At 45.3% G+C, this 18,616-nt stretch overlaps 1 protein-coding gene across 1 annotated transcript; it reads left to right on the forward strand.

Moving 5' to 3' along the window:
* The first annotated feature begins 1,685 nt into the window (after positions 1-1,685).
* On the forward strand, positions 1,686-3,919 carry LOC125959370 (transcription factor glial cells missing-like). The gene is made up of 4 exons (XM_049692191.1): positions 1,686-1,696; positions 1,872-2,222; positions 2,324-2,546; positions 2,621-3,919. The coding sequence occupies exons 1-4, from the start codon at positions 1,686-1,688 to the stop codon at positions 3,917-3,919; spliced, it is 1,884 nt and encodes a 627-aa protein (XP_049548148.1).
* Positions 3,920-18,616: the final 14,697 nt, after the last annotated feature.

Consider the following 18,616-nt stretch of genomic DNA (forward strand, 5'->3'; position numbering starts at 1 on the left):
ATATGAATTAATTGACACTCTCATCTGCACGGCTAAATGATGATCTCTCCGGCAAGTAATAGAGTAATTGATCATATTGTCCCTCAAGAGTCAGCCGATTCCGTGGCTAAGGCGATTCCGACCTTGTCCCAATCAACCGGCAATCCCTCTGACAGCTCTGTGCTCGGGGCAAGTCGTGGCAGCGGAACGCGGAAGGAAACGCGGTGCTACGCTAATGGAGAGTTCACAGAAGAAATCTGTCTTCTAACCATGCGACAATGGATTGGCTTTAATTTGATTTTCTTTTCCAACCCTCCCAAGTGCCATCACGCCACGATGATTTGCCGTCACTCCAGAGGTCAGAACCACAGCGGAGGACCACGCCAGCAGTAGTCGTAGAAAAATCTGCTGGTTGACCACCGATGCCTCGCCAGCGCAGAACAGAACGCAACATACTTCATTCAGGATCTTTGCCTCCGGTGGGGGGTTGAAAATCAATAGACCAGAGATGATGGTGGAGGGGGAACGCGAGTCCGGCCGAGATTGTCGCATAAATTGTCACCTCCGGCATCTTGCGATTGAGAAAGGCCCACAAATACCCGGTCCGGACCACAATCTTGCCAGCGATTGCAAAGGTCAGCACCCGCCTAAGAACCGGAAGATTTGAGGTTAAGGAGCATCCGTCCGTCCGTCCGTCCGACCGTCGGAACTTAATTGTGGATCGATAATTAAAACATAATGTGTGGCGGATCCTGAGCCCGGATCTGGTCCCGGGCGGCATAAACATCAAGTGTTCGTTCGCTCGCTGGCAAAGACAGCGCAACAAGCCGGCATATTGGGGTAGTCGTCATCGTCATTGAAGTCTCCCACGGCAAGGCGGTGACGAGCATGATGCTCTCGAGAGATGATGATGATGATGATGATGATGACAATGAGAGGTGGTTCGTGATCCAATCGGCGACCTGCTCGGCACCGAAGCATAACTCGATGGGCGGAGCTACGCGAACCGTTCAAGAGGGTGCTTATGTTGCACTATGTTTTGAAGGGGACATGGGACATGGGACAATTGCCGAGAGAGAGAGAGAGAGAGAATTCGTGGAAAATCCGGAGATAGGAACCGGAGTTTTATGCTGCTCAGGATCCGTGACGGTGCTTAGGGGCTCACCAGCGGGTTCAACTCTCGGTTTACGTTACTCGATTGGGCGCACTCGACCCGAAAGGACGTGTGTATCTCCTGCGTGATCGACACGTAGCCGTTGTTTGTTTGTTTGTTTGTTTGATTACCGAAGGTTGTGGTGTGTATTCGCTCTTCTTGCGTTGAATCGTGTTTCGACTTGGAGTGGATTAGACAACCGGGCATGAAGGAGGAGTTGCTGCCTGAACTGCAAGATCGAAAACTGAAATGATCTGTGAAGCTGACGGGAAGATATTTTACACAAAGTCTTCAGTGGTACAGTGGCCAGTGTCTTTCTGTGTGTGGCGGAATCACCAAGTAGGCATGGCATGGCATTGGTTTTAGTTAAGTGATCGGTGTTTGTTGAATGAAACTTAATTACTGGACCAGAATTCAATTAAAACCCATCGATCCAGCCTGTAAGTTGTCTGCTGGAGTAGCATTTAAGTGTGGGAACTTTGGAGTGATTTGCCGACGAAAAGAGTTCCACCAACGACGACGATACAGACGACGATCGACGAACGGCCGCAAGATGGTGATTGTGTAAGTTCCCTTGTGTTACTCTCCCGGCGGCGGCGGCATGTGTCCGTCCGGCATGTGATCGATGAAATCGAACGAACGAATGGTTCGTTTCCGGCACGACAATTTGATTAATGGTTGTGCTGTGGTCGGATCTGTGTTGTCCGAATTGTTTTTTCGTTGTTGTTGTTCCGAATAGGCAATCGAACGTAATCAGTTCGAATGGTGTCGGTGCGGGGCTCGACTGGGATATCAACGATCCGAGCGTACCGATCGTGACGGAGGCCGACTTTGACGATTATGGTGAGTGGAGCGATGGTCACTGTCGGTCCATCTACAGGCCAACGAGCGAGGAAGCGAAACGTCATTCTTCCGGTTGGGCAATGCGCAACACCAACAACCACAACGTGAACATCCTCAAGAAGAGCTGCCTGGGAGTGTTGGTCTGCACGGCCGGCTGCATACTGCCCAATGGCGAGAAGATCCACCTTCGTCCGGCCATCTGTGACAAGGCGCGGCGTAAACAGCAAGGCAAAGCATGCCCCAACAGGTAAGTCGGAGGAGAAGCAGTGTAGTGCAGCGCCCCAGCACCCCGAGTGAAGTGATCGCGATACTATAATGCCCCTTATCCGGTTCTCGTTTCACTTATAGATTGTGTATCGGAGGCATACTGGAGATTCAGCCATGCAGGGGACATTGTGGCTATCCGGTGACACACTTCTGGCGCCACACGCCACATGCGATCTTTTTCCAAGCCAAAGGAATCCATGATCATCCGCGACCGGAAGCGAAATCGTCGGGCGAAACGAGGCGCGTCCTGGGACTAGGACGTCGGGAGCGTGTCCTTCGCTCGGTGCAATCCAAGATGAACAAGGTAGGTTGCGTTTGGGAAGCGCAGGTCATTCCACGAAGATTCCATGTCTTATCTCGATCGTATATCGTTCACAGATCAATGGAATCAAACAGTCAAAGAAGTCTACCAAACAAGCGTATCCTCTTGCCAAGACGGACAGCTACACGGACATCTCGTGCACAAAGACCATCAAGTCAGCGGATTCATCGTTCGAGGAGCACAGTTACCAAATGAATTATCACAACGGAACGATGGCCCCAGCTCCGTGTACGTACAGCTCTTCGATGCACAGTCAGCAGCCAGCAACGCATCAGCTACAGCAGTCGCCACTGCAACAACAACCACACTCACAGAGTCAAGAGTATGGTCAGAGCTGTTTCTATGATCCGAACACTAGCTTCATTCATCCGGAAGAGATCTTCCAGCTAGATCAACCACTGCGACCCGTCACCACTAGCTACAAGTACCAGGCTTCGGGACCAGCAGCAGCAGCAGCAGCAGTAACAGCACCAGCGACAGTGATGTTTGATCTGGACAATACTGATGCTTCATATGGAAAGGCAGTGCAACAGTACTCGCCCTATCACACCGATTACAGTCCCGAAATGATCAACACCGACAGTGGCCGATACTTTGATTGTGTCAAGTATGAAAGCAGCACCGACACCGATACGGCTAGTCTCACCAGTAGCGGTTGCTCGAGTATTCTCGATGACATTGCGTACTACGCAAGTCCACCGCAGGTCCCAGATTACCAAAACAACAACGGCAACAACAACAACAACAACTCGGTGGCCCAGCTCGACATGAACAAGATGGGACTGCGTGCGTGCGACGGTATTAATTCGTTCTTTATTAGCCAATCAAGTTGCGTGTCACCGACGGCACACGATACCAAGACGCTGCAGAGACCAATATCGGCAACGACCACGCTGACGACGCTATCCGATTCACCGTTGCCCGAGTTGGGCCATACAGCTCAATTGGAGCAGTACGGAACAGTGGCTGGTTATGATCATTACAGTGCGTCATCGTCCCCGAGTTCATCCCAGCTGTATGGTGGATATGATCCCGCCCATGCTCTAGGTACGATAGCGTCAAATGAAGGTATGCCGGTTACTAATTCCATGCCCGCAAGTGTCAACTCTTGTGAAATGCAACAACAGCAGGCTTTGCATGGACCAACGAATAGCGTGACTGATGCAGAGGCAAACTCCTGCGCATGGTGGAACAATAGTTTCTTCCAATCTTCCGGACAGACATCCAACACGACCAACGGTGGTTGGAATCAGACGTACGATGAAGGCACACACTCCGTCGGTATCAATAGTCAGCAACAGCACCATCAGCAAGGACATTATTATGGGCTAGAGCACTGTGAATATCTCAGCTAGAGCTCTTGTCGAGCCAATGGTCGATTCCATCACTTTTTTCGTTTGTCCTATTTTCGGGTTTATAGCAAAGAACATTAGACGTTAAGAACGGACGGACGCACAGTCACGCGCACTGAATTAACGCAAATCAAAGTACCAAGCTCATTAGTGTAGTATTCCATCTTTTTTTTTTTTGTAATCGTAATCATTAGTCTATATGCGACGTATTTTTATACAACTGTACTGTTTAGCGGAGTCCGTAACCCTACGACCGGTGAGCAAAATGTATCCCAAAGCTAATCGTTCGCCAGGGGAGTTTGTGCGGTTGGGATGCGGTCTAGGGAACGGTTTCCGTTGCTAGTTCGTAAGATGTGTTTTGTTAAAACAGTTCTAGTCACTGGCATTGATTATATTTGTGAGAATAAATGAAGAAAAAATAGACAAAATATTATTGCAAGTTTCAATTTGCTATCTCCATTTCATTGATGATCGAACAATGATCGGTGCAGAATTAACTAATAACTTCCTCCTGATTTCATTTCCTCATCCAGTTGTCATTGCCTCCTAACAATGCACGCATGTATTCTAAATGAACATTGAAGGAAAAAAACTGTTTTTTTTTTTTAATTTATCTACAAATTATTTTCTCTTCTGTATTGTGCAAAGAGTTTTTTTTCTGTTGGAAACTTGTTGTTTTATTCATGCTGGAAACTTCAACAAACCATGTTGTGTTTTGTATAACAATAAAACAAATTTTCAATATATTTGCAACATTCGACTCAATCTATCAGGAATTTGTATTTGCCACTTTGGATTTAATATCATTTTAATGTCTTAAAAAATAAAGGAAATAGTGCTTAATATAAAAAAAGAAATATTCTACTTTAATTGAATGGCTGTCTAGCAAACACGGACCTATTTATCGCAATGCAATTAAGTATTGATTTGTGATATCTATGAACATTCACGCTACATGTTTAGTAGATTTATTAAATCTTCGATGCACTCCGAATCAACATGTAGATTTGCTGCTCTGAATATTTAAATCACATTTCCAGTGCAGCTTTAAACACTTTCTCAATTCAATACACAATGCGAATGCCAGTTTTTAAACCAGTATTTTTCATGAGGGAAAATACATTTGTTTTTCCGTTCGTGGTCTGTTCTGTTTGGGCGTTGTTCCCCCTTCTCTCACGAACCAATACAGTATTTTAAAATGAATGACTCGGTAATGAGCATTTATTGGACCAATTTAAATCGGCAACACCAGTCGGAAGCAACCATCACCCATACACAGGATGAGAGAAAGCAGAAAAAAACCGTAACAAAAAGTCTTTCCACTTGAGAGAAGAAAAAAAACGGTCTATTTCCTCCCAACATCCCTACACCCCGAGCCCATTGAAGAGCGTGTCATAACGACAATTTTAATGCCACTTTCTACGCACGCCCCGTCCCTCGCACGCCACGGTTGGCCACGAGGGGGAAAAGAGCGGTACGAAAACCGTAAACACGAATCCTAACCCAGAATCCTGTGGCCCAACCAAAAAAAAAAAAAACCCAATCCGACCGACACTTTCCACCAGCAGTAGCGGAACGGCGAAAAAGGAAAAACAGAGATCGCGGAGTGGTAAAAAGTGGCAAAAAATCCCACTTTCACCATAATCCCACGGCTACCGCGGCAGACCCGAATACTGGTCGAGGTCGTGGTGTAGCCGGTCGTGGGCCATTTCCCAGTTTTTCCCGCAAACCGGCGCGGTTCATCCCTCGCTTGTGGCAGGAAAATTTGATTAATTTGATCCGTACGCCCCTGCAATTAAGTGCCGTGGACCTCCAGGAACTACCAGCGCGAACAGTTAACATACGTTAAATGAAGTGAACCTCCGGTAAATTGACGCCACCAGCGTCGGCCACCAGAGTAGGCCGTGAGCGGGGTTTCGGTTGCCTGCAGAAGGACCTCGGGAAGGGGTGCAAAATCGTGGGATGTTTGTGTGCTGAGAAGGGTCACGCCACCCCGACGACATTGTGTCCTGATGAGCCATCAGGAGAGGAGTCTTTGGTCTGTTGTTGCCACGAGTCTGTTGACGTTTCGTGCAGCTCACGCGGTCGGTTTGTGTGCCAATTTTAGCTGATTCGCACCCAGATTGCGAAAAAGCCGACCAGAGCGGACTCTTCCTCGGGCCTCCAGTTCTCTCCAGGGACCAGTCCGCGTCAGCCAGCCAGCCAGCCAGGATAATCGGGAGATTAGAGCCAAGGGACTGCCGAACGGGGTTCACGGGCGCGTGAGAGGGGCGAAAATATGTCATTTATCAAAACAATATTTATATTTCTATTATGATGTACTCGATATACCCGAGTTCGGCGCTAGTTCGGGCGTGATGCCCCTCATCGTGGCCACGCGAATAATTGAAACTCGAACCCTACGCTCGCTAGGAGTGCGCGCGCGTGCTGCATATCCTTTTGCTCCTCTTTGTTGGCGTCATCTATCACTAGGCACTGTGTGCGTTCACTAATGAACAAAACCTTGGGAAGGCGCGTGTTTGCAAAAAACTAATTTGAATACAAATCTTTTTTTTTCTCTCTCTCCTGTTCCTGTTCCTCTTTTCTTTGTATCTTTCGCGCCTTCCAAAACTCCGCCACTGTTTGTACGCGCGCGTTAACTGAAAGGTGCCAGCACTAGGAGCAGCAGCAGCAGCCTTTTAGAGACATTTAAAAGTCGCATTAATCACCGTGATTTGCATACATTATCAGTGCAGACAGTTCGCAGCCCTGGCCAGGCCGGGCCGGGCCCGGCCGGAAGCGGCTCGAGAGGATTCGATTACCGAACCAGAAGCTGGCCAATCGCACGCGCATTCTATGCCGGAGGCGTGTGGCCTAAAAACCCTCCGGCGGGGCCTCCGATTTTCCGAAGCGTTTCCCATTTCTCGAAGTATTACGAGTGTGTGCATAATTGAAAGAGCAAATATATCATCCCGGTGTCAATGCGAGGTTTACATGTGTTATGCAAATTAGCGATCGCATTGGCATCGATGATCCTGGCGCACTGACGATATCCCTATCGAGCCGCAACTTATCAAGTATCGAAAAAGGGACGGCCGCTTCGGCAGGGTGACCGGAATATCGGGAACGGTACACGGAATGGGAACGATGGTAGCTGGCAAAACAATTGATGGCTGCTGGCACAAAAAGAGAAGGAACACGAGAACAGCAACAATTCATTTTTCTGACAGCAATGAGAAATAATTGCTCAATTGGAAAAACGGTTGCTAATGAATCGCAAAGTAGCGGCTGCCGGGGGCTAGGGAACAGGATATTTGCTTTACCTCTGGTCAACTGGAGATTCGCAAGTTGGTGAGGGATAAGCCACCGGGAGAGGACCATCGATTGTAAGGGTCAGGATAGTGGCTCAAGTTGCTGCAGATCTGAAGAAGTAAAACCTTACGATGGACTTACACTATATCACTTTGTATGGCTTTAGATAAGCCGTTAAACGGGAAAACTATTTTTATACTTTAACATATAGCTTTTGTTTAACATAAACAATATTTCTATTATGAACGGTTCTTGTCGATAATTAGAGTTGCAAAAAATGCACCAATGAAGGATAAACAATATTGTATCTGATTCTAATTCTTACTTCATCCAAGATATTTAGGAACTATCAGTATATTTTCATAAACTATACAACTATTAGTCTGTTTCCTATAAACTATAGAAGTACTGTGAAAATAAAAGTACTCGACTGTTCAACGCAAATCCAAATCGTACCCATACACGCTGCGAAATATAGTAAAAGTTGAAAACATTTGTGTGTTTGTGCTCGTGCAGATGAGAAAAAATGTCCCATGGCTCTATAAACTGCCGAGAAACAATAAAGCACTTAAGGTCTGTGTTTCATGCAACAATCTTATATCTTGGTCGAAACAGTGTTTCGAGAATGGCGATTTGTGAGAAATGTTCGTTTCATAATTGCTCAATGGTGTGCGAATGTCTGAAGGAGCCCGTTGCACACTCCTTAGCGCCAGGGAACATCCGCTCGAACCGATCGCCCTCCAAACTAGGAAGGTCTTAGCTACCGAGCACCCCTGCTATCGATTTCAAGTATTCGCCTGTGCAACGTCTGGAAGAAAGAACATTCAATTACCTCAGAAGTTTGCCGATGCGTTTGCGAACTGGATACAATAGCAATAAACGCCCAAGAACCCTCTCGACAGTCGGAAAGAAGTGGTCTTCGGGGGCCGTATCGGCATGAGCCCTCGTTCATTCACGTCGCCACCCAAAACGGTTTACAATGGAACAAATAGGTGAGATCGACGCTTTCGGCAGAAAACCCTCCTGATCTAGACGGCCAGACGTCTTCGAGTGACGCAAGGCGAGCCGCATGCACGGTCACACTCGTGGTGTAGATTTCCATGCAAGAACCGCCATGGCGCAGGTCCTGTGAAGTTGCTAGCCTACAGTTCGTGACCTGCAGGACCCAATAGGTGCCAGGTGACGACACCGTTACCGTGGCTCCGGTCGCGATGGTTACCTCGCGCAGAGTCGCCACCGAAGACGGCAACTTATCCCCGGATTTCCTATTTACGCATCGCCAGATACAAACCACGTCGTACGACCCGGTGCTGGTCCTGACGTTCAAAAGTCAGGAAAGCGCACGGACGGAACTCAACCACGAAGCGGCCCAGCATCTCAGATCCGTTACCCGTAACCCTGGACCAAGCCCCTACAAGCGAGCGAACGCTTGTGACGCCGTAGAGTGTAGCAGCAAAGATTTTATGGCAGATAATAATTTGTGCCCAAAAACCGGACCGCATCGGTCGACAATGTTTGTGAACACAATGTTCTGTGTGGTTCACCTCTTTGTTGTGGCTTTTGTTGGCGTTTCACTTCCGTCTAGTTGACTCTGAATAGGTCACATCAAGGGCCTACCGGGGCGGGTTTCATAAAATCCCACAAATCTCGAATCCTTGCTACCATAGCAACTATCCCTGGGTCCTTCGGTTAGGTGTCTAGGTCTGTCGCAGACATTCGGAGAGAGCCAAGAAATCTTTCCGTTTGTTCGCTTCCTCCGTCTGCCGGCACTACTCCCGGTCGAGGGAAAACCGTTTTCCAGATATCATCAGCGCTCCTGAAGCCAGTGAATTATGTGCGTTATGGAATGCTATCCAGCCCAGATTAACGCACATCTGGCTGCTCCGGATGAAGTATTTTACATTTTATGACCACAGCATCCAAGCGCGAAGCTCCATGCTTCTCGCAATTGTTATGCAAATGTTGTGCTGGATTGTGGATCTCTAAATTCTAATACTCTGAAGAAGAAATCTTTTGTTTTATTTTTAAAAAATCGTTGTTCCAATAAATACTGTACTGCACCCATACAACTGCAACAGGACATTCTTCACCCAGCCAGTCAGTACTGGAACACTCAACCATCATCCAGGGGCTCAGTTCGAGTATCCTTCTTTTTCAGAATGACAAATATCTACCGAAATGGAAAGCTGGAAGCACTCGTCTGGTACAAGCGCCACGTAGTCCGACTGACAGGACCTCGGTGAAATCTCTTCCGTTATGACCCGCTAAACGCCGGCTGATCCATCCTTAAGCCCCGTGCCGTAACGCACCAGAACGGGCACACAAACGGTGAGAAAGGGCAAGATTGTCAAAGTGTCCAATTAGAAATCATTGTACTGTCACCAGAATTTGATGGATGATGGTGGTTGTGTGTAGCAGCGTGAGAGGTGTTAGCGTGGCCCCGAGAGTGGCTTATTAGGAAGGCTTTCTCCTGGCGGAGGCCTATCGAGCTTTGCCGTTGGCCAGAAATCAAGAGGATTGTCCTTTGTGGTAGTGCACCCAAATCGTCGCTGTCAAATGGCAAGTACCAATCGTGATACGCGTACGAGTGAGCCCCGTGTGGTCCTTACGGGCACGAGGGACAGTTTCGGTCGTTGGTACAATGACACAGATACACCGTGGTGTACCCCCCTTAGCATAACTGTGCCACTCGTGTCGAACGATTTCTTTCCGTCGTTTTTTTTTCTCTTTCTCTCGCAATAACCATGTACTTGCCCCAGAAATCATTAAAAACTTAATGAAAACGGATCTCCTTTACTCTCTTTCTCCGGTAACGCAGAGGCCCGTCCTCTTCCGTCAAAAGTGGAGCATTAACATGCAACAGGAGAACAAACCACCGAGCGGAATAATCATGTCCTTTAACATGGAACATACAAAACCAGCGAGAAACAAGATTACAACATAATAACTTCATTCTGGGTCGTTCGGCGATAATTTGCACTGATTGGGACCGTCGAAAGGACACTGGCAGACCTGGCTACCGTCAATTCTCCCCGGTAAAGCAGCAAGAGTAAAAGGCCGCACAAGAAAAACGAAAAGCGCGTCGCTCGATGCGGCTGTCTTACTTTGCATACGCGGCGAGTTGGTGTAGAAGAAGATTGAAGAACTGTGGATGATGTACTGACAGTTCAAGCTTCGAACTGAAGGAGCATGATTAATGTCCGTTAATCAGGCCCTTGGCCTTGTGGACACCGCGGCTATTGTTCTTCTCTCAGAGCACAATTGAATGACTCAATTGGAAGAGAAAAGAAAATTTGATTTCTGTAAAAATTAATAGTACCTAAACTATTTGAGTAGAACTCAATAAGAAAGAAGAGTTTATTGTAAATAATTGATGTCAGTACATCTATGATCAATTTTCAGTTCGAGAACAGTTAAAATGTTTATCAAAAAACTAGCAAAAGAACCCTATTCATGGGACCATGCAGAGTTTATGCCAATCCCATGCTACGTTTCTCCGTCTCCAAGTGGATCTTTTGCACCGCCTCCTTGAGCCCCCTGACGATAACAAGCGAAACAACGGACCGAGGCGAAAAACGTCGGTAATCGTTCGGCGAAAATTGAGTGTTTGTTTTTGCACCGTTCCCGACGCCGGTTACCGAAAGTAAATGTAGCCTCGTCGCGATCGACGGTTCACGCATTTTCCAGTTGCTTGAGCACCGCGCCAGCTCCAAGACCGGGGCCACGTCATGTGACTAATCATGGTGCTCGATGACACGGTACACACGATCCCAAAGCGCCAAAGTGGAGAAACCGAATCGAGTTTTTCCGGCTCCTCAGCGTGATAGTGAAGGCCGTTGGCGACGTATCCTCGGTATCACGGTGTTCGATAATTATCAATATCGTTAATGAAAGTGCGCCGCCGATGTGGTGTGTGCAATTATGGCCAATTTACGGTGGATTTTTACCGAAACCGAGTAGCTCGCTGTAGTGATTTCGAACTTCGCCTCGGAGTTGTATAATCTACAGCTTCTCCTTTTCCGTATTTACTTTGGTTAATTTAACGAAATTATGATTGATTGGATTTTTCAAGTGCCGGTTGTTTGTGTAGCGGTCAAGGCTGTCGATTTCGCTGATTGTTAAATGGTTTTAAGGTTGATTGAGGCACAAAGCATATCTTGGGAAAGATGTATTTGTTAATTTCTAAATTTTTTGAATCAGTTAAATTAAAATAATAATCGTGAAATATGGAAGTCGCAAGGTAACCAAGAGGATTTAATTTTTTTATTTGTAAAAATTACATATAAGACTTGAAAAACTTTTTCATCTATCTAAACGCAATTTTCCAATTCTATCTAAACGCCCTACCAACGTACAACTCTGTACCAAAAAGTTCACAGGACATGATTAATGCCCATTCAGTCAACAGCACTTTGCTGTCATCCTCATGTTCTTCGGTATCATCTTTGGTATGGATTCAATCATTAAACACGACTTCGTTTTCACGAGAATGACTCCGAGATGACTTTAATGAATCAATTTCGAGCCATTTCACATAATGTCTTACTCCTAAAAGGCTGAAGGAGAGTGTAACTATATTTTTTTTTTAATAAACGCTTAAATATTCGATTGATATTTGGTTTTCAAATAAATTGAACCTTCTTACATTGAATATTGTTCATAATATCTATTTCGCAGAACTGGATTGATGTAGTATTTACAAAAAACCAAAATCTTTTTATATAATATACGAGTTATACAATTAACTATAAACAAGCTTGAACATTATACAAGGCATGTCGATTCCCGCCATATTTACGCCATCACTATCGGTGCAACAACCCTTCACTGCCGCCACGGAGGAGCAAAGCACAAACCCAACCGAAAACAATAAAACTTCTGCAAGTATTTCGCTTACCAAAAATGGTATCCCGTAAGGGTATCTTATAGCTGAGCTGAGCGTCTTATCTATCGTAAATCACTAACACAGCAAGGGGGTTCCCTCCTCTAAACAGGAAACGCTCGAGCTGAGAAAAAGAGGTACGATATAGAAACTCCTCAAAATAACACCAAGGATTTCAACGATGATGGTAAAGCGTAATAGTAAAAAATCGGTAGAGTCAACAGGAAAAAAACCGTAGAAAAGCGAGGAATCTTTAATCCCCGTCGATGTGCCAATGTGAGAACTGTCAAATGCGCCTCACATGCGTCGTCGTCGTCGTCGTCGCCGTTCTCCTGCAATTATGGCCGATTCTGTGTGCCTCACTTGCCCGACGATCGCCGGTTGATTGCGGATTGAAATCAATCAAGATAAGACGCTGTAAAAGTCGCTACCGTGTAATTTCCTTCTGTCTGTATCGCGTTTAGTGCCGGGGCGCGCACACACCGCACGGTACCAGCTCGCAACGGCGTCGTGAAGGGGGCCACCGGAACGATTTTATCTGAATATCATCTTCACCTTCGTGTCGTCGACAGTGTTCACGACGAATGGGTCTCTAGCCTTTTTTAATATTTTTGGTTTTGTATGTTTATCCTAGAGTATACACGTTTATGTTCGCGACTTTATAGAAAAGAACTAGGGAACTGGAATTCGTGGCCTGATGTTGGCGGGATGTACGGAAAATTGGCATCGCACTGTAGCGCGGTAACGGAGCATTCGACTGCCAGTGGGTTCGGAACCGAACGATCAAAACTTAAATGCAGCAAATGAACCCGTCATTATCCTTTTCTTCTCCGGCTTCCTCCAGAGTACCTCAGAATGTATACCTCAGATGCCCCCGGAAGGGTGCAGCCCTTCGTCTCGTTCGTTTGCCTTTGGCCCAAATTTAGGCGCCAGGACGTCCACGACGTGAACGAGAGAGGGGTTTTCCTTTTTTGCACTTCATTCGCAACAACAACAACAACAGCATAAAGGCCCAAGACAACAATACGTGCCAAGCTAGCGATGTTCCAGTATAAGTCCGGGGGTGCGTGCTTGACAACCCCTCCCTGTGGAAGGGCCAGTCCTCAAGTCCCTTTGCGTCCCAAGGTGTCGATCATTTCGACACACGCGGTTGTCACACGGTACGAGAACGCTTGCATAGAAGCTGCCGTACGAGGTGTTAATTCAATCATCCCTTGTCGTACGCTACCCGTTACGTCCCAGTGCCAAGCGGTGCGATGGAAAAGGGTTAAGCGGTAGAACTCGCGCAGAGGTCACTGCAGGAGGGAGCCTCGGGACGTTCGCAATCGAAGAAGCATTCACTAAGTAAGTAAGTGTGAAAGTGCAGTCCACTATGGTTTGTCCGGTTGACGATTTGTTGTAAAATGATCCGATAATCCTGTTATAAGGCGATTTTCCAACGCACCCCACTGGAAGGGGGCTACTAGATCGACCAGTGGCAGGCTCGTGGCATGGTAAATGCAACTGCATTTCTTTCACTTCATCAATCCACTTTACGGTGAAAGTGTGTGTGTGTGTGTGTAAATGTGTATGTGTGAATGACCGGAAGCTGTGGCGTGTGACACTGAATCCCAGTCGCATCTCCGCGAAATACGTTAGGGGTTGATTGTGTGCCCTTCACCGTGAAATAAAAGGAAGTTTGGGCAAATTGTTTCACCGGATTGAGTGGATTTAGCGTTTTAAAGGGCACGTGGATGCTTGAAATCGATTAACAACACGAACGTTTCGTCACGTGCATAGCTGGTTTTGCGGAAAGAGTAAACGATTTTAACATGAAAGGTGCTAATGCGACTAACATTTATTCTAACATTGTTCCTTTGGAACTGAAATTATTGTAAACATCGAGACATTGACATTTTTATAACATTGTTGTAAAAGTAATACATTAAATCTGCAGCCATGTAATAGTAAGTTTAACAACATACTTTAACATTGAATGACGCTTAACAGCCAGCTTAATAGAGAGAGACCCTAGATAGCCAGCTTGGATGTAGATTGCAACTAGTATAAAACGCAATCATACTATGGTTTACGGTAAACAAACGTAATATACACATTTCTGAATTGAATCACTGCGCATACTTTTAGATGAATCAAATGAAATATTTTACGCCAAATAACCATTATCATCAATCGATAACGGGGGCCGGAAAGTGGTCACAGTACAGCAACTCTGCATAAATAAACCATATTCGAACCACTTGTTGTATCATTAATTCGTCAGTTCAACCGAATAACATGGCTTTGAAGGTTTAACTATGAATGGTATGTGCACATCGTTATCATCAACTATCAACTTGAATTAGAAGATGTCATAATCTGTTACCATTACTGAAGAATGGTTTGCCAATAAATCTACGAGATTATGCCGATAAAACACTCGGTTTTATGTTGCCAAATCAAGTAAGACTTATATGAATATGGTAAAATATGCTTATATAAATGCGGTAAAATTAAATAATTCATCTCACTCGCTAAACAGTGTAGGTAACCCTCCTTCGAATTATTATCTCTTACGATCGTTTTAAAAAAAACATTATTTAGAAGAATATTGTGTAGTTATCATATGTGCAATGGACAATAAAAAGAATCTGATTTATTAACTTGTTGTGCATCCGTGACTCCGAAACTAACAATAACCTTTACTTCATTCCTGTTATCTTATATAGTTTTAAACCAAACATTCGAAAAGTATAATTATGAATTGAATTGTGAAATGGATATTTTAACAATGGTTATGGTACAATCTCCTAATATTTATTATCAACATTTCTATACCAAATTAATCGAATATAACACATTACATTAAAACGTTTTAAGTTGGTCATCATGAAAATAAGCTATAAGATCATTTATCAATCTAATGATAAACCACACAAATTCCGAATGAAATGGAATATCCAGGATGCTCAATGAAAAGAGTATGACTACCAATTGTGGAGTAGTGTGAAGCTTTCCACGTAGTGATGGAATAATAAAAGTGAACATACTATGAAACAAGCTAATATTTATCGTGAGCTTTTAGTTGAGTCAGATCCAGCCTCCAGACTGCTGGTGTCCATCATTAGTCACCACAATGCGGCACTGGTGTACTATCGTCTTCTAACCAAACATTCACCCTTCAACAGCTTTTCACCCTGCTTCTCACACCGCAATCATAATATTAACGATGGGCCCAACAATGCGTACAATATGCTACAATGATTCGATACGAATCGCCAAGTATGTTGCGAACGTGCTCCGCGCAACATGCTAACCCCTTATCGAGCCATCGCAAAACCAGAAATCAATCACGTGACGCCCTGCAGCCTCCTTTAGCGAAATCGGCGCTTTGATATTCGCGATTGGCGAAGGTAGAATACCTACCAGATAAACCACCGCAAAACCACCACAATTATCCTTCCATTAACCGGTACTCAATAGAGCCGGCACTTCCGATTCTCTTCGCATCGCCCAGACCCAGCCCTTCGATGCAACCCTCCAGTGCCAAGGACATGCCGTGTGTGTATGCTCGCTAGGACACGGGGTCATGTTTTGGGTGTGCGAGCAACATGGAAAAGGACAAATGATAGCAAACAACAGATCAACGGTGTCTGCGTGGTCCATCGATGATGGCATGATTCACCCTCGATGCTTCAGACATCAAACGCCGACAGCAACAACAACGGATAAAGTTCTTTCCCTGCACAGTCAAGCGCCGCGCCCTGTCCTACAGAAGCCGCATGGCGCATGGCGTAGCGAGGGATAAAAGAAAAGGTTTTCACGGGAATCGGTGAGATAGCGGAGTGAACGCAACGCATCGAAACCAAGAGAGAGAGTCGACGACGGTGTTTGCCTACCGTCGGTTACACAAGTATCGGATGCCACACGGATGAAGATCACGGATGGCAGAGGACAATAAAGGACCCTTAGGGAGGGGGGCACACGACACGGCAGACACTTCCGCCACGGTTCACGCCGTTCGTGGGCATTTAACGTGTGCGACCGATAATCTATTAGATCAATATTAATTCAGATATAATGAAATCGGATGCCTCCTCCCACACCGGCAGCGGCCGCCTCGGAGAAGGCGAAACAAATGGTTACCGGTGGCCAGTCGTCGGCATATCCTCCACCATCCGAGCGAAGGGTGCTTGCGGGAAGCTTATGGGATATGATTGGCACCCTCTTCCTCACGTTCCATCCCCTTTTAACGCAAACGGAATTGAACCCATAATAAACCGTCAAAAACTGTCCGAACACAAAGACCGGCGACGTCGGTCCCGTGGCACGCCCGAGCAACACTTGATTAGGTGTCGTGTTTCGATTGCGTCCTACGATGAACCACCTTCTATCCTCATACCGTGGCTTGGTTTCGATTGTTTCAGTACCACCCCATCATCCGGAAGCAGCCTCGCCGTTGTGTCATCTCATCGTTGTCCCAGGATTCCGCGGTGGCCTCAGTTCTCGGTCGTGCGTGGCAGGGAATCTGCTGCTGTTTGCTCAGCTTGTGTTAAGCATCGATTTGAATTTGTTGCGCAAATATTTGTATTTACTTTGCCACACCATTACTCGGCCTTGGTCCGGGGGCCGGTTTGTAATCCGCTAGGTGGTGGCGGTGGTGAGTTTAGACAGGAAGCGAGTACTACACTGCACCCCGCTAGACCAGAGTCGAGATGGACTGAGTGGGGCAACTTGTAACCTTTTGATCTAATTAAGAATTGGTTGAGTTTCCCCTGCGTGTGCTAATTATGTTGTTCATGGTTTTAATATACAACGGTTCATTGACCCCGGTGTATCCATCAAAACTACATTTATATTAAAAGACATTTTTATACTTCACAATTTGTTCCAATGTTGTTTGTGACTATGAATAGAAAAGCTTCTATTTTATAATAACAGTTCAGAAAATCCTGCTACAAGGAAGTCAAAACTGGAAAAACTTGAAAAGAAATAAAATCTTGTACAAAAATTGGATTGAATTTTATGAAGAACATTAAAAGATACCATTTATACTAAAATACTATGTTCAAACTACAACTTTATACTTTCTACACATTGCCACTCCGTAAACCATATCATTGTCGTTTGCATAGATGCAAATAAAGTTAAGTGGTAAAATATAGAAACTCGCTTCTAAAGGGAGTAGTTTTTGTGCCACTCTGCGGACAGGACATTTTATAAGAACCCTGCCTGCCGATTCTAAGCCAAAAGGCCAAGAGAGACCCTCTTACTAGAATAGGTCAATTATTTCCTGGGCTTTGCACGGAATGAGGATACCACTGCTGCAACCTGAGGAGCTAGGATCATAGCAAATTCAGCTTACAGCTGGCGTACTCCAAGGATCCGTTCTAGGGCCTCTGGAACGTGATGTTCGATGAGGCGAATGGCTGCTAACCAGAGTAGTCACCTCGGTACTGTACCATGTTGGGTCATGCTTGGAAAAACCACTTTCGATAAAGTGGAATCTAATAGAGCTAAACAGCGTCCACCGGCTTAATGAGATTAGGGTTACAGGTGCCTTTCTAACCGTTTGGCGTCCTTAAGTATACAGCAATAGACAGGGAAAGGGATGGATACGTTGGTCGTGAAACAGCGTGCATTCGTTCGAGGCAGGTCATACGGCCGTTGCACGTATCGATTGATTTCCCATTTCGAAAGATGGCTGTCTTGCAAACAATAAGCTAATATCAACCTTTGTCTTACACTGTTCCTTTCAGGACATTGATACACCCGAGAGTATCTGCAGTGTGTACCGAATGCACCGTAGATGCCCAGACTACGCGGGCACTGTTGAATTTCTTTGGCGTAATGTAAAAACAACCTAATGGTTTAATGGCTGAGAGTCCCACAGTTTCTTAAGCGCTTTGCTCAGATTCGTACATTAATATTCCAGCTGGATTGAATTGGAATTGAATGGATGGATGGATTGAAAAATAAAAATTAAACGTTCGCAACGTATTTTGCTAGGATTAGTTCTGTGACTTTTTTCTTTCTTTTATTTCTATATACTTCATTTCCATTTGGGATATCATAACCGAAACATTCTTATTTTCGTTATAGTGTATGTAGTTCTAGTGTTAACATAAGGAAAAAGAGGACTTCTTTTAGTCTGAATAACCAGTTAGTCTGAATTGCAGTTTATAAACTTAAGGTCTTTCAAATTTGGGAAAAAATATTAAGAAAAGAACGATTCAAATCTACGATAGAGTTCTTAAACACTAGTTTACGCAAATGATCCAACGGAGCGCTTATATGCCGAAAATTCGATTCTGTAAAAAATCCGCCATCGATCATGAGTACTTCTAAATATTTTACAAATGGCAATGCCTCCAATATTTCATTGGTTACTTTACGCTTTAAGTTAAAGTAGTTCAAGCTATAAATAATTACATTCAGTTCCTTTAACTGCGGACTGGTACTTAGATATTTGTGAATATTCGTTACTCCAGATTCGATATCAACATAAATTTTAAGCGCTCTAATTGACATGGGAAGTTTCGCAACAT

The sequence above is a fragment of the Anopheles darlingi genome, chromosome 2 (genome assembly GCF_943734745.1).
Source record: "Anopheles darlingi chromosome 2, idAnoDarlMG_H_01, whole genome shotgun sequence".
NCBI lineage: Eukaryota > Metazoa > Arthropoda > Insecta > Diptera > Culicidae > Anopheles > Anopheles darlingi.

Bases quoted from the DNA above. Each gene is read 5' to 3' on its own strand.
- LOC125959370 (XM_049692191.1), top strand. The intron at 2,223-2,323 runs GTAAGTCGGAGG...TTTCACTTATAG, and splicing joins GGCAAAGCATGCCCCAACAG to ATTGTGTATCGGAGGCATAC. The intron at 2,547-2,620 runs GTAGGTTGCGTT...TATCGTTCACAG, and splicing joins TGCAATCCAAGATGAACAAG to ATCAATGGAATCAAACAGTC.